The sequence below is a fragment of the Homalodisca vitripennis genome, chromosome 2 (assembly GCF_021130785.1).
Source record: "Homalodisca vitripennis isolate AUS2020 chromosome 2, UT_GWSS_2.1, whole genome shotgun sequence".
In the NCBI taxonomy this organism is placed as follows: Eukaryota; Metazoa; Arthropoda; class Insecta; order Hemiptera; family Cicadellidae; genus Homalodisca; species Homalodisca vitripennis.
This window is the reverse complement of record NC_060208.1, coordinates 125,650,844-125,668,342: the sequence shown is the minus strand read 5'-3', so window position 1 is coordinate 125,668,342 and position 17,499 is coordinate 125,650,844. Positions and strand designations below refer to the sequence as shown.

Here is a 17,499-nt window from a genome sequence, read left to right as displayed (position 1 = left end):
AATAATATTTTTTAAACATGAACCCATTATTCTCCTATATGTTTAATAAACTACGTGTGTGAAAATATTACTATGTATTCATGCTAAATGAAGGAAACATGATTTTTTCCGGAAATTTGCCATCGTTCAGTGAAACAAAAAATCAGTAACACTACGTTTCGAGGTCTGCAAACTGATCCTTCTTCAGGTCAATAACTAACCTAATACATAATTACAAACTAGGTTAAAATAAACAAATCATACCAAAGCGTTGTGGCACGCCTGTCAGGAATCGCAACCACTGGTTGGTACGTACTGGTGGTTGATAGACAAATGCAGACGTGTTGTGACCTGTATTCTGTAGTTCAGTTTTAAAAAATTAGTGTTGCGTAAAGTTATTTATTAAATGCATGTTTTAGAGTTAGTGAAGTTGACACACAACATGGTGGTTGTGATTCCTGACTTAGACGTGCCACAACGCTTTGGTATGATTTGTTTTTGTAAACCTGGAGATCTATACACTTACTATGTAGTTTTTCATGTTATTTATATTATGCGTCGGCAACTTCATGTTTTGTAAAGTAATTTGGTCAAGCGTTTACGCAGTCTAACTATCTGCAGGGTATATACTGAACGATTAAACCTTAGGACTGTATATTTTGTATGAAATTTACTTTCTACGTAGATAAAAATAATTCGGTGATGCACATTTATCCAATGGATTTGACTGATCGCCATTGAATAATATCATTTAGTAGGCTAGTTTAAGTATCTCTTCTGTCTGCATGGAAACTGTAAAACTTTCTTTTCAGTCTAAACGTATGTCTTTACGCGGAACCTTTAAAAACTGCACTAAGCTATAAAATAAAATGTTGCCGTTATATTCAGAGATACATTCTTATTCTTAGAGATAATTCTTACGAATCAATGGTCTGACTTAGGTATATTTTAATTTGTTGTACTGTCATTGCTTGTTTGAATATTGTATTTATTGGCTGAGCTTAAGCAAAACCTATTAGTCAAGGCTCTAAAAATGTAGGCTCTACAATTTTGTTATAATATTACGAAATATTACAATTATTAAACTTGGTACAACTGTATACAAGGTACCATAGTAAATGTCAACATTATTTGTAAATTTATCCTGTTAAAACTTCCAAGAACACACAATTTCTAATGCGATCCTCTCGTTGCAGAATAAACAGATTAACAAAACATATTACTCGAGAGCAGGCCATATACAGCTGTCCTTATGAGAATGTAGGGGCTTCTAATCTACACTTCTGCCATTTCTAACACTTGCCCTTGACATTTCTTCCTTATCTTATAAAAACATATTTGAGTACGGTTTCATCCATCCCATTACTAGTAAATATACCTACGATGTTGTAATGCAAGGTTTTAACTTACAGTCTGTGCCACTGCATTATTTAGGAGGGATGGTTTTCCGTCAAAAACTATCAGAGATACTAGAATACCAAAGCAGATTTAAAATGAAAATGCTTGCGTCTTTTGGTTCTACTACTGAATTACCGGAATGGTACCTCCTAACCTCAATGCGGAGATTCTCCAATAAAAGCTCGTCGATGTTCTTTATAGAGTCGTGATTAGGAGTTAGGACAAATTTTTCATTTTTAGCCAACAGATTTTTAGAACTCAAATTGTGTTCACTAATAAAAATATTTTCTGTAAATATTTTAAAGCCTAGAAATACCTAAATGATTTTTAGATATTGACAATATGAGTTCGTAAATGTATAAAAGTTGTTTTGTTTTTACACCCAGAAAGCTAACGAATTAGTATTCGTACGTGTTACTTTATTGGACTTTTGATAATATTTTATTGTTTCATAAATATTTAACAATCTTGGTTTCTTATTTTTTATATAATTTATAATCTCAGTTAATAGTATATTCAATGCTGATAAACCAAACTTTATAGTTATTTAAACCAATTCATTCCAAACAAAATCTTTTTAACTTTTGGAAATAAATAAATACTCTTAGAATAAAATATAGTACAACAAATCTAATTGTATCTCAAGAATAGCATAGTGGCTGTGCAGAAATGCGTAACAATTGATTTAGCTATAAGAAGTACAATTGTATAAAATACTATTGTGTGTATTACTAATTTTGAAATAAATTTTTGCCTACTTAAATTACCTTTAACGCATTCAACTAGGTCAGATAAGATTGTAATTAATTGTTGTTGAAAACTCGTTTTCAAACTTATTATGCGAATAATGAGCGTACTCGGAGTGTTATTTCACAAAAAAAAAGATATATTAAAATTGAACAAAGAATTTTTTAAGCATTGTTTTGATTCATTTACCTACCTTGGTCTACACAATTCTGAAAAGGGTTACCGATGAAGCCTGGTCTGCAGGCACAAGCAGTATGATGATTCTCGACAGTGCAGATTGTGTTGTTACCGCAGACACTGTCACAAGGGTCCACACACTCGTAATTGATGCAAGTGCGGTTTGAGAGGCAGTCCGAGTCTTCAGTACAGTCTTTAGCCTCTATAAATGCCATAAATATTACATTAAACATTCTGAAATAATACCATGTCGTTTAAGGTGGTGAAATCAATCTTAGGATTGTAAAAAACTGGTTTGTGTTTAATGTATTTAATATATGTCACGCATGTTTCACGGAAATCAATCTTAGGCTTGTAAAATACTTGATTTGCGTTAAATCTATTTAAGATGTAGCGCTAATTTTCACGTTAATAGTGACAAACATTTATTTTTCACCTGAGTTTACTTATATTTAAATTTAGAAACAGTGAATGTTATTTAATTTAATTGTCTGTAATTTATAATCGAGTTATAAAAATTCCTTTAACTTTTTCTCTATTCAGTCCAGTTATTTTAAATTTCTACGAGTTTAACATACAAAATGTTTTCCAAACTCAAAATCAATTATACCACCTTAAGTAAACAGCTGTTAAATCTCGCTTTAAAGTTTCCCTAACCGTGATTATATTAGAACAGTTATTTTTCATTATTCAAACCTATTTACAGGAGGATTATTAAAAACCGTATATTCACTATATATTATTATAATTCCTCCGTACACTGTATGTAAACAAGATTTTTTATAAATCTTGATAAATAATGACATCTCTTTTATGACAATTATACATTAAAAACAGTTTTTTAATAATTTTCTAAACGTTTAATTCCTACAAAATAGTTAAATATTGCGCAGTGAATCCTTGACCTTTGGAAATGGAATCATAAAGCCACGCGCAAGATTTTTATTGGAGTAAACGATTGAGAGTGCAGTCAGTTTTTCACTTATGAGACATATGTTCTGATAAGATTAAAACTATATATCATTTCGAGACTGAGCAAAAAATAGAGATTTTAAGATATACGCGACGGGAATAGGAATTACTCGACCAAGAAATGTTCCATCACGTGCATAGTGCTGACTATAATGTCCCACTTATTCAGCGGGAAATATAAGGAGAAATCAGCTTATGAAAAAGACAGTAAACTACGTCCCACTCTATACCTATGAACTTTGTATATAACTGCGATTATAAGTCTGCTTAAGATATTATTTTATACTTGCTATCACTCATTATACGGGTATTTCTTAATATTTTTGGGCTTTAAAATTGTAACCGTTGTAATGTAATTTATATCATTATTATTTGTATTCTTTACATATTTTGAGATAAGATGGTTCAATACCTCAAATAATAGTTATAGAAATTTCTAATGTATTGTGCAATAATTCCAGTCTATATAAAACATGATATAGTGTTCCAGTCTTAGGAACACTTATTAAGAAATATATCCACTAGTTACTTTCATTTAGTGTTCGGTATTTCTCATACTAAAACTTCATTTTGAATTTATCTTTGCTCCATGGCTCTCCATTCCGTGAAATATGGTTTATTATATAATTTATTCGTTTTTTAGGTTAATGGTGTCAAGGGGTTGTTTTGACAACCTCACCTAAACATATATATGCAGAACACTTTGGTGAAACATCATGTAAAACAATTTTGATGTAATTACGCTACACAAATATATAAAAGATTAAATTATGTATTACACATTCTTACAGTTACTGTATCCAGAAATGTTTTTAAATGATAAATTCATTTAAACTATATCTTGAGTTTTTTATATATCGTTCAAAATAGCAGTTTTCTTCCAGATTTCTTTTTATACATATGAAAGGTGATAAATGTTCTTCGTATTATCACTCTACATTCAGTTTGACATTTAGGAATCCACTATGGATATGTGGGGTAAATAACCAGTGATGCTGGAAATTGAACTCTGTATTAAAAACATTTTTCAAAGGTCAAGTGAATGGAGATACTGTAGTATACTTCTGTTCATACATGTATTCCAAGTTGGTAATTGCACTTATCAATGTATTCAAACAAATAATGTGGTTAAATCTAGCACACAGATGTTCCTTCCTGCACACCATTCTCTAGATAATAAATAAACAGGCTACTAAATTTAAAACGCTTTAACACTTCATTAAAACACTAACTGAATGGATGCTGATGATGATTGACTTACTTTGAACTTGACATCCTAAGAACGGATTCCAAACATGTTCTGGACTGCAGGAGCATACAGGATAATGATTTATGCCTTTGCAATGAGTATTCAGTCCACAAGCATTTTTACAGACATCCTCACAACGTTTGTTCCTACATTCTCTTTCCTCGGGACAATCAGAGTCCATCCTGCATTCTGTAAAATTTGAATTAATTGATCTATATTTATAAGTGGTATTATTTCAAACATTAAAGGGTAATATAGCTTGATATATAACATATAATATGAGTAAGTAGTTTATCATTAGTAAAAATATTACCGTTGTCAGTTTAAGACTGTGAGTAGTATTCCGCATTAGAGTGTGCCATTTAGTATAAGCATCAGAACGTGATTACATTTCATACTCTTAACATTGGAATTTTACATATTAATTTCGGTTTATCAAAGGACCCCAATAAACCAGTCTAACTATTCTATTTCAAAGTGGAATTCTTCAGTACGCTTTATATGATAACTGGGATTTTCATTTTAAATTAATACTTCTCAAATACCGCACAATGTATCCAAATGAAAAATATTATAGAAAAATATTTGAACCACAGCATACGCTTTCTGTTTGAGATTAGTACGGCGTAAATAAAATAAATGACATAATGTTATGAAAATAAATAAGGCAATCAACCTAACGTGTTAGTGTGTTGTGTTACTGATATTTTGTATCACTGAACGATGGAAAATTTCCGGAAAATCCTCTTTCCTTCACAATCTTGCCATCTTCAAAAACTAATTTGAAACAAGGAATCAACCTAACATTCGCATTATTGCACAACTGTTAAAACGTATATTAATCATAATATATTAGAATTTAATATGCATATAGTTTGATATTGAGTACTTAATTTGATTTAAAACAGTGAATATTATTTTTTGCAAAAGTATGTCACCTTCAGGATAGCAGCCATTGAAAGGGTAGCCAGTAAAACCAGGTTTACACGCACACATAGAGACTTTGTCGACTGTAAGACAAATGGTGTTAGGGCCGCATCCTCCATGGCACGGATCTCCACACTTAAAGTTTACACATACTTTGCCCGAACTACAGTCGCCACTGTTCTCACAGTTAATCTCTGGAGCAAAAAAGACACATTTCATTAGTTGTTATACATAATTAATCTACAGTAATATCGCTCATCTGTAAGACAAATGGATATTTGTACGATATTAAGATGTATTCGTAGTTTTCAGCTCACATCTCACTCTCATACTGCACTATGTGGGAAACTTTACTTTTTAATTTTATTTATTACTAAAAGAAAGAGCACATTACCTGTGCTAAGAAGCAATAGCATTAGTATTGAAAACTACTAAATTTTGGTAGTGTCACAGACTCGTACATGGAAGTTCAACGATTAATGTCTCACAACTTTACTAAAGTTGTTGTCTAAGATTGTATCTTCTTTTACATTGTATTCCTTTTAATTTTTCTAAAAAGTAAATAGTTTTAATTTTATAAAGTTTTTTTATATTACATATCAATTTTATTATAGTTCTATTTCCTATAAATGAAATATATTTTGAAATAACTCTTGTTATTTATTATATAGAAATAGTTTGTGTTCGATGTCTTTATTAATATTTGTATGCATTTTAGCTATCTTATTTTATTTTTACTGTTTTCTATATTTCATTATTTTTAGTGTTGAAAAACCAAAGACTGGATAGACGTAAAATTTAGGGAATAACGAATTTTAAAATATAGGGAAATTTCTTGGTGGAGTCTACGCAAGGGTTATGGCCTGTCGATAAAAACTGGAATGGGTATGACACTAATTATTGCCTTTAGTCAAAAACATAGAGGCGGAAATCCTGTTCCGATGCGTACCCTTTTATCACCGATGCTGAAACCTCAGACTGTGACCGCAGCATCGCCTGCATGATACCTGAAGATCCGCTAGTGGAGATTTCCTGATTCAGAAAACAGATTGAGAGCCGCGTGAATAGCTAAAACTGCTATAGAATCGGACACACTTGCTTGAGGTCACGGACCAAATATTTCAAGTGAATACATCCCGCGTTAGCCAGACCACCTGCGCTTCCGCGACAGATAATCTCTTGCCTTGAACTGTACAGTAGATTGCTGTGCCGGTACACTGCCTTTCAGTCCGACCGAGCTATGGCAGTGGACTCTACCGTTCGGAGCGAGTCTTCACCGTCACCGTTTCAAACTACGCTGACATTACCGGAGAACTCCTTATTGAAATACCAACACACAGACACGCCTGTGCAGTGCGATTTTCTCGGACCGATAGTAAAGGATAGATAAACAAAGTGTGAATGAAATCTGATAAATTTAGTAGTCTGCACTTACCTTAGAGAATATTACAAGAAGATTTACAACTAACTGTTTACATTACATAAAAAATTAAAATAAAAAAAATGTCTAATCTAAACTATATAAAATATAAAAAGCGGCAAGTGGAAGCTGGCGAGACTTATGGAAAGCTGCTGCTGCTGAATGTATAGCACATTTGAGGAAGATTGAAGCCACACAGCCAACTCTCGAAAGTTTGCCACCAGGGACTGCCAAGCTGTTCCTTCTTCTTCCACACGACTGTTGACTAAAAAACCTGTTTTATAGACTCCATAAATTGTACAATATAATACCGAGAAACAAATAAAAACAACACGCAGTTTTTCAAGGACGCCATATGCCAGAACTGGAACAATTTGACTCAAGGTCAAAACCATCAACAAAAAATGCTAAATTTTAAATACAAAATACTGAAAGGTCCATTATATTTGCAGACCCGTTAGTTCATGAAAGAATTTCTCCCCCCGTCAACCATGTTGCACTTTTGTCCCTTTATATTCTTTCAGTTTATTATCACCTACTTATAACGCTAATGTAGAAGACTCTTACGCTTTCAAATCACCATTCTAGTGAACTCTCATGTCGACTGTCAAGGACAGGATGTTCATTTATGTTCATAAGAAAGATGAATTTGGCATGTTGTCACCTAATCAGCGTGTGTTTCTCGAGGTAACATGCGGAAAGTTTACCTGAATTCTCCAGCAAGCAAAACTGTCACTCCGCCCATTAGACGTTTGCAATTCCTGATATCTTGGAGTGTCCTGTCTAGAAATTGTATACCTCGTTTTTTGGGCCATACCACGCTCTTCACAAACAATGAATACTCTTTCAATGAGTACCTGGCCAATATTGCTGTTCTTTATGTTTTGCATGAAATGAAATGAAAAGTAAATGAAAATTCTCTTTATTTTCCAGGCGAAGTTAGGACTACCTAGTCCTTTCTTTCACTTAACCTGAATATTAGGATATGTAAGTACAAGCTATTTGTAATCTTCAAAATAAAAATCAAACAAACAGCGTTTAAAAAATAAAATGAATATTTGTTATGTATTCAAAAACTAACAACAAATCACTTAACAAAAACAAAATTGCACTCCTAACTTTTTACTGTGTATAAAATTAATATTTGGTTATAAAATAATATTGATGATACATTTTAAACAAAAACTTAGTCAAAATATATAATATTACAATTAAAACATCCTATTTTTATTAAAGTTATTTACTTACACTCACACATTCATTCATTCTGTCTGCCACAAACCATGACTAGCGATCCTCGGGCAACACGGCCGCGGACATCCGCTGCAAAAAATACAACTTAACAGCTGAAGCAAACCGATCCCGGCTCTCCAAAGATTTTAAAGGATCTGTAAGATAATTCCACAAACGGCAAGCAGACACTACAAGTTATTTATTATAGACAGCCTTTCTGTGGGGGGGGGGGTTTGCAACGTCGACGAGCCAGTGCGGGTGTTCCTTACGCCTTCTTCAATAGCAATGAACTCAAAATCGTGTGTAAAGTATTTTGGAAACCCGGTTTTAAGGAGAGAAAAATATAAAATTAGGATTCGGAAATTTCTTAGATCTTGCAATTTTAACGTTGGCATTAGTACATAATAAGGTGAGATTTGCTCATCTCGCTTTAAGTTAATAAAAAATCGTAAGCAATACTTTTGGATTTTCTGCAATCTATTATTCAAAACCACAGTCATGTCATTAACCACGGCAGAACAGTACAGGAAGTGGGGAAATACGAGTGATTTAATTAGTAAAAGCTTTATATGGTGTGGTAGAAATCGTTGCATTCTTTTCAGCGTATGAACTGCTACAAATAACTTTTTACAGGTACCTACAACGTTGTCAGTCCAGTCCAGCGTTTTCGTAATTGTCAATCCCAAACTTCTGACACTACTACAGTGTGCTACAGCCTCCCCGTTTACCAATATTTCACATAAATTGTTAAAGTCAAATGTATTCAAAAGACTAAAATGCCCAATTATTATGGGCTTAGTTTTGACCGAGTTGAGTTTCAGTCCGTGCTTTTCAGTCCAAAGTACAATCTGTTGAATGTCCAAGTTAATGTTTTCAGTAGTTTGGTTAATGCTACTAACACTGCAGTGAGCATATATCTGTAACTCATCGGCATAAGAGTGAAACTTCGTATGTGTCAGTACCTTGCTTATGTTAACATATAGTGACCACCACACGTAACAGGCTTCCAGTCAGATCTAATGTCATCAATCATAACACACTGCTGTCTTCCACCTAGATAAGATCCCATCCATGTAAGAACCTCGGTAGAAAATCCTATATGTCTCAATTTGTATACTAATAAAGTGTGATTAACAGTATCGAAAGCTTTAGAATAGTCAAACTGTACTAATACAGTGCACTGCCTTTGATTCATGCATGGCAAACCGGATGTCATCTGTAATTCTCAATAACGCAGTTTCAGTACTGTGATACTGTCGAAATCCAGACTCATAGGAATATTAGGAATTATTAGGAATATTTTGCGATTGTAGAAATTAAGTAATCTGACAATGCACTCACTATTCGTTCAAGACCTTTAGATAAAGCAGGCAAGATGCTGATAGGCCTGTAGTCTTCCATGCAGGTGTTTCTGAGTGGTCCAGGATAAGAGGCAACTTGAAATCAGAATAAGCTGTCTGTAGAAGTGTTTAAACATTGCAGAAGCAATACCAGAGGATACTACAGCGATGTCAAAGTTTTTCGGATATCTTATTTTGGTAAATAACAAATTTATCAAAAATGTTATCCTGTACCACCAAGAATATTTAGCAAAATGAGTTGGCCAGTTAATGATGCTTATTATTTATTTGTATTTTATATATATATAATAATAATAAAAATAAATATTCAAAAAATATGTATAGTCTCTTAGAGCAGTTTCAAAAGAAAACTACAATGTTTTAATGTAAAATATTTCGTTGTAAAACAATTCACTTGTAAAACATACACAGAATAAAATAATATCTTTATATATATTTCTTGTGTGCGTATGGTACTGAACTCCTCCTAAACGGGTGGACCGATTTTAATGAAACTTTTTGTGTGTCTTCAGTTGGATCCGAGAATGGTTTAGATTCATAATTCGGTCCAATTTTAATAGTTTATTTTAATTGATTTTTTAATAATAAATTGTTGTTGATGGTGGAGTGTTTTACATTGGATCCGCCAGACTGCGCCACGACACGTAATACAAAGTGAACTGTTACTTAACAACTGTGAATATTTTCAGCTGAAGTTCATCAAAGAGGCAGAAACATTTGTTCACATTTAAAATTTAGAAAGTTCATATTTTAAATTTGTAAAGTGCTTGATCAGTAGTGTAATGCAGATTGCAAAGATGAAGTTTCACCAATTGTTCTACGTAAACATTATAATAATGTTTTTCTATTTTAATTCCAGGTTTTCCCGACAGTTTGTGCTGCTATCAAATTTGTGCGTTGTTTTGTAACATTCTGTAATTATTGTGTGAGTGCTAATTGTTATAATACATTAATAGAGATTGAAGATGTTTGAAGTGCATAAAAAACTATAGTTATTTATTAAAGTGGTACCAGTAAGATTACGAATTTGACGTTACCAACGTATTCTGCTCACCCTCCTGAACAAAAAATATATATAGTACTAGGGGGTGCAAATGACAAATAACATGATTTTAGGGGGTATATTGATAAGTGGTAAAGTTTCTAATGTTTTAATGTTCAGTTTGTGTGCTGTGTCTGGATAATCTGTTTACTTGAATATTATCTGCGGCCGGGGAATGATAGCAGCCTGATAGCATACCTGTTATCTGAGTTGTCCGGGGCATAGGTCAGTTCTACACAAGATATCGTGTTCAGTAGGTCGGATTGAGTGAGTAAGTTTACAATGATGAATCAACCATCCACTAGTTCAACCAACCCTAGTGAATTGTGTGTGTCGGAGTGTTTCGTAGGGCACGTAAAGAGCTTACGTTTTAACCGAAACGAAATTATCTCTTTTTTAATAGAACATGGCATTTTTAAAAATGAGTGTATTTGTTCGTCGTGCGGTCGAGTGGTGTTTTTAAACCGGGAGACTTTGTTGTTTCGTTGTGATAGACAAATTAGGAAAAGTAGTAAAAAAAAAGTTTTAAATGTTGCAATTTTAAAAAATCTGCTCGGGCAGATTCATTTTTCGAAAGAACGCGACTAGATTTAGAGACCTATTTTGGTTTGGTGACCACGTTCCTTTACCTCAAGCCTCCGAGACAACGATACATTTCCTTGGAGTTTGGCGTTTTCTTCAAATTGTGTGGTGGACTGGTATTCTTTCTGCCGCGAAGTGTACTTTCATCACATTTCAACGACGTCGAAGAAAATTGGCGGACCTTTGACAGTCGTTGAAATTGACGAGGCAAAATTTGGAAAGAGAAAGTACAATCGCGGCAGAAATATTCAGGGACAGTGGGTTTTTGGGGGAATAGAAAGGCAGAGCATAGAGTCCTTCCTTGTTCCTGTAGATCAACGCGATAGGGACACTCTGCTCGACATAATTAAACAATGGGTTCTGCCAGGTACCACAATTGTTAGCGACTGTTGGCGGGCCTACAATTGTCTCGGTGACGAGGGATTTAGGCACTTAACGGTAAATCACTCAATAAACTTTGTCGACCCTAACACCGGCGCCCACACGAACACAATTGAGAGACACTGGAGGGAAGTCAGGGCCAACATCCCTCGGTATGGTGTCCGGACTGACCATTTTGTTGGGTACCTGGCAGAATTCCTTTTTAAGGCAAAATACCCCCACCCACATACCAGGCTCCACCACTTTTTTGTTGCTGCTGCTCAGCTATATCCGCCAACACACTAATGGTAAGTGTTCTCTGTTAATATCCATCTATATATTTGAGTTTTTCATGATTTATTTAGTTTTTAACTTTACATAATTGCCTTTGCATTACATTTCAATTTATATTTTTGATCAGCCCCTCTAGAATTTTATATTTTACTGATAGGTACTATCTCGAGGGATGTTTTTCTTTTATTGACATCAGCGCGGGCTTCGGCAGCACTTTCGGCCGGAGGCACTCGTAATTAATTTTTTTCTCGAAATTAAGAAAAGCATTATTAATTTTGATCAAAATTCTGCTCATTTCTGTAATTTCTCATTTACGTTTGCAAAGATGGCGGCGCAACCGATGACGTCATCACGAGGTTCAATCATTGGCCACAAAAGGTCACGTGACGCTAGACGTAGATGTAGAACATGGAGATATTACTGGAAAAATTATTAAATTTTTTATTTTCTAGAACTTCGTTATTTCTCATTTCCACCCCATCAAACCTTATACTTTTTTGTTATATTGGACGATTCCAATAAGTTAAGAACGCAAAACTCGTATTTTTCCGCCCCGGCCGTTAATATGATAATTACCATTAAAGTTATTGAACTCATTTTGCAAATTTATTGAAGTGAGTATATTGGTCGCATACCTCAAATAACCTAAGTAGCATACAAATCAAAAGGTTGTGTTTCTATGTGTGAATATTGTTAACAGTTTAGGTAATCGTTTTAAAATTGGATTTAAAATAATTTGTTGTAATTTACATGTTTTAATCTGCAGTCAGAAATGGTCACTAAGTTCAAATTAAGTAGCATACAAATCACATGTGTGAATAACTACTTATTGTTAATAGTGTAGGAATTGGTTTTAAATTAAATTCTGTTGGCCAGTTCCGATATTATACTGTAATTTTAAATTACTAATTTTATAACAAGTATATTTTTTTAATTTACAACTTAATTTATCGTAATGCTATTGAATGTACAATATTTTTTGTTAATCCTTCAGGAGTGTACATAAACAAATTAGATGGTTTTCCGATAGGGCTGGAGTATAATAAGTGGCCTCCATCACAATCGAATTATTGATATTTCTGAATAGCCTATCCAAACTACTATCCAAATTGGATTATAGTTATTTAAAGGCTGAAGTATAATAAGCAGCCACCATCACAATCGAATTATTGATATTTCTGAATAGCCTATCCAAACTACTGAATTTCATTATAGTTATTTATTCGGTCAAATTTAATTAAATTTTTAATTATTAATTGTTGTTGATGTTGGAGTGTTTTATATTGGATCCGACAGACTGCGCTACGACACGTAATACAAAGTGAACTGATACTTAACAGCTGTGAATATTTTCAGCTGAAGTTCACCAAAGAGGCAGAAACATTTGTTTACATTTAGATTACATTATTATAAAGTGCTTGATCAGTAGTCTAATGCAGATTGCAAAGTTAAATTTTCACCAATTGTTCTATGTAAACATTATAATATTACAACACAGCCATACGTTTAATCAATAATAGTCTTGAAAGCATAAACATATAAAAATAACACCACTTCTTATTTCAATATATTCTGTACTCACTTTGGAGGATAGAGATTATCCAGATATAAAATTGGAAGTTTTAGCTTTTAACTGAAATTGACAGTTTGTGCTGCTATCAATGTGTGTGTGTTGTTTTGTAAGGTTCATGTTTCAAAAGTAAATACGGCAAATAACATTAAAATATAATAGAATGAAGTTATAAAACGTGTACTACGTGGCCGCGTTATAAGTTTATAAAAGCCAACATGCAAAAAGAAGAAAAAAAATATCGTGTAATTATTGTGTGAGTGCTAAAATTGTAATAGTACATGAATAGAGATTATTGGTCGCATTACCTCAAATAACCTAAGTAGCATACAAATCAAAAGGTTGTGTTTCTATGTGTTAATAACTATTGTTAACATTTTAGATAATCAAGTTTTAAAACTAATGGATTTAAAATAATTTGTTGTAATTTACATTTTTAATATGCAGTCAAAATTGGTCAGATAAGTTCAAATTAAGTAGCATACAAATCACATGTGTGAATAATTATTGTTAATAGTGTATGAATTGGTTTTAAATTAAATTCTGTTGGCCAGTTCTGATACTATAGGCCTACTGTAATTTTAAATAACTATAATGAAATTCAGTAGTTTAGATAGGCTAATCAGGAATATCAATAGAGGTTATCCAGATATAAAATTGGCAGTTTTAGTAAAATACACTTTTAACTGAAATTCCTAAATATTAAGTGTGCAGCAATTGATCAGTTAATTTTTTGTTTAAAATAAATTGTTTTTTATCATGGTATGTTTTAAATTGGATCCAGCAGAATGCGCTACGATCGCAGTTTCAAATGTTTTTCTATTTTAATTCCAGGTTTTCCCGACAGTTTGTGCTGCTATCAAATTTGTGTGTTGTTTTGTATCATCGTGTAATTATTGTGTGAGTGCTAATTGTAATATTAAATTAATAGAGAATCACATGTGTCAATAACTATTGTTAATAATGTAGGAATTGGTTTTAAATTAAATTCTGTTGGCCAGTTCTGATACTATACTGTAATTTTAAATAACTATAATGAAATTCAGTAGTTTAGATAGGCTAATCAGAAATATCAATAATTCGATTGAGATGGTGGCTGCTTTATAGTTATAGTTATACTTCAGCCTTTAAATAACTATAATTTGGATCGTCATTTTAGTAGTTTAGATAGGCTATTCAGATATATCAATAATTTGATTGTGATGGTGGCCACTTATTGTACTTCAGACCTATAGAGAATACTTATTTAGTATATTAGATAAATTAAATTCTGTTGGCCAGTTTCGATACTATACTGTAATTTTAAAAAAACTATAATGTAATTCAGTAGTTTAGGTAGACTAATGAGAAATATCAATAAGTTGATTGTGATGGTGGCCGCTTATTATACTTCAGCCTTTAAATAACTATAATCTAATTTCAGATCGTCATTTTAGTAGTTTAGATAGGCTATTCAGATATATCAATAATTCAATTGTGATGGTGGCCACTTATTGTACTTCAGACGTATAGGGAGTACTTATTTAGTATTTTAGATACCGTAGTCTACGTTGTTATACATTTTTATCTAGAAGTTACTTAATTAAAATTACATATTCAATAAGTTACTCATATTCATTGTGTACTATTATACAGAATTTTATTTTTACAGAAAAATGCCACGTCTTCGTGGAAGAGGACGAATAGTTATTCAATCATGTGATTTATATGCTACTTAATTTGAACTTATGTGACCAAACTGTTAACAATAGTTATTCACACATAGAAACACAACCTTTTGATTTGTATGGTACTTAGGTTATGCAACCAATATACTCACTTCGTTCAATAAATTTTCAAAATTAGTTCAATAACTTCAATAATTATCTATAGTTTTTTATGTACTTTAAACATCTTCAATCTCTATTAATGTAATATTATAATTAGCACTCACACAATAATTACACGATGTTACAAAACAACACACATATTTGATAGCAGCACAAACTGTCAGGAAAACCTGTAATTAAAATAGAAAACATTTGAAACTGTGATCGTAGCGCATTCTGCTAGATACAGTGTCAGAATCAGAATCAGAATCAGAAATTTATTGTCACATAACGTTACATAAATGTAGTAGATAAAATCTACAATGAACAGGTGACTCGTCAATATAGTTTAAAATATACTAAACCTAATTAAAAAAAAGTTATAAACATAATTAACAATTCATTGATAAATAATCAATATTAATCGCACAAACAGTGATCCAGTATATAAAACAGTAAACTCTAATGATACAGGTACAGATTATAATTCATATTAAAATTAAATAAAGATAGATGTAGCTATTATTACACTAAAAATAAAATAATTTACAAAACATTAAAAACACATTTAAAAATAATTAGTGATAAAATAAAATACAGTGGAATTAATATATATACATCAAAATGTTTTGATACGGTTGGGGGGTAATTTAATTAATGAAGGTTGCATCATTTAGAAAATCAGCTTCGGAATAATATTCTTTCTCTATTAAAATATGTTTTAATTTTACAGAGAACTTTTCTGGAGGCAAAGAGGATAGAGATATTGGAATTTTATTGTAAAATTTTAGTCCTTTGTAATAAGGGGACATTTCAAATAATTTAGTTCTATGGATTGGGTATGTAAGTCTGTCTCTCTGTCTTGTATTATAATTCATGATCTTTTGTGGTGATAATTATTAAGTAAGTTTTTATGGGTATACATTAAGACCTCATATATATAAAGTGATGGAATGGTCAATAAATTTAACTGTTTAAATATAGACCTACAAGATGATCTAAAATTTAATTTTGTTATGATTCTCAAATGCTCTTTTTTGCAATATAAAAATAGAAATTGCTTTGGGGGAAGAAACCCATGCCAATATACCGTATTTCATGTGAGGAAAAAAAATAACCATAATACACTGTCATCATCACTTGAAAACTCACAATATTTTGTAAAACTTTTAAGGCAAAAACACGCATGAGCTCAGCTTATTTTCCAATTTTTCAATATGATGTTTCCAATTAATGTTTTTGTCAATGTATAATCCTAAAAAACTTTACTGTATTAGAAACACCTACCGATTCATCATTGAAATTCACGGTCTGAAGAATAGATTTATTTTGGTGTGTTTTTAAAATGAACAATTTCTGATTTTTTGCTGTTTAAAATAAACCATTTAGATTGAACCAATTATTTAATTTTAAGATAAGTGATGAGATTTTACAATGCAAACTTACAGTGTTTAGGTCTTTTACTATTGCTGTTGTATCGTCAGCATACAATATTTAAACCTTCATCTGTTACTTCCTGTAGGTCATTTATATAAATTAAAAATAATGTTGGGCCTAAAATGGATCCCTGAGGCACCCCCTTACTTACAGACTTCCATTCAGATTCATATTTATTGCTTCCAATTTTAATCAAAGTTTTTTGTTTCCTAGATTGGAAATAAGACCTAAACCAGTTAATTCTCTCACACCATAAAATTCCAATTTTTTAATAAGATTGTTATGTATAACGCAATCAAAAGCGCTAGATAAATCGCAGAACACACCAGCAGTGGCCCGCGACTCATCCAAGGCTTGAGAAACCTCATTTACCAAATGAGCAAGGGCCCCTTCAGTGCCATGACCTCTCCTAAAGCCAAATTGATTTTTATGAAATAAGTCATATTGTTCCAAATATCCAGTCAACTGAGAATTTACAACACTTTCAAAAATTTTTGAAAAAAACTATGGGAACTGAAATTGGGCGATAGTTTTCAATGTGAGCTCTGTTTCTTTTTTAAATATAGGTGTTATCACCGAATATTTCAGTCTGTCAGGAAAATTCGCTCTTCATAAAAGAGAAATTAATTAATATACATAGTTGGGTGCAGATGTAGGGATTCACTTTTTTTATAAGGAAGGTAGGAACATCATCCCATCCTGTGAAATTTGTATTTTTTAATTTCATTATGGCTTTTGATACATCTTTGTTTTTTACAGTTAAAAAATTTGAATTCATGAGGCGATTGTTTTTCATATTATGAAAAATCATATCCTTGTTATAGGGTATACTTTTGGAAGTTTGTTTAAGTTTCTCTGCAGCTAAAGCAAAATGTTCATTGAATTCTTGAACAATTCTATTTGGATCAGATATTGTATCATTGTCAATAATTAATTGTCCAAG

The 17,499-nt window shown here is 32.1% G+C and overlaps 1 protein-coding gene across 2 annotated transcripts in view; it reads right to left on the bottom strand.

Annotated features, from left to right (window-relative positions):
- Positions 1-17,499, bottom strand: part of LOC124354678 (neurogenic locus notch homolog protein 2-like) — a 30,768-nt gene that overhangs the window by 11,031 nt on the left and 2,238 nt on the right. For both annotated transcript variants that reach the window (XM_046805310.1, XM_046805311.1), the window contains exons 2-4: positions 5,461-5,643; positions 4,535-4,711; positions 2,318-2,503 (exon numbers count right to left, since the gene is read on the bottom strand). In XM_046805310.1, the coding sequence (XP_046661266.1) occupies positions 2,318-2,503; positions 4,535-4,711; positions 5,461-5,643 (546 nt within the window). The remainder of the gene's footprint in view (positions 1-2,317; positions 2,504-4,534; positions 4,712-5,460; positions 5,644-17,499) is intronic.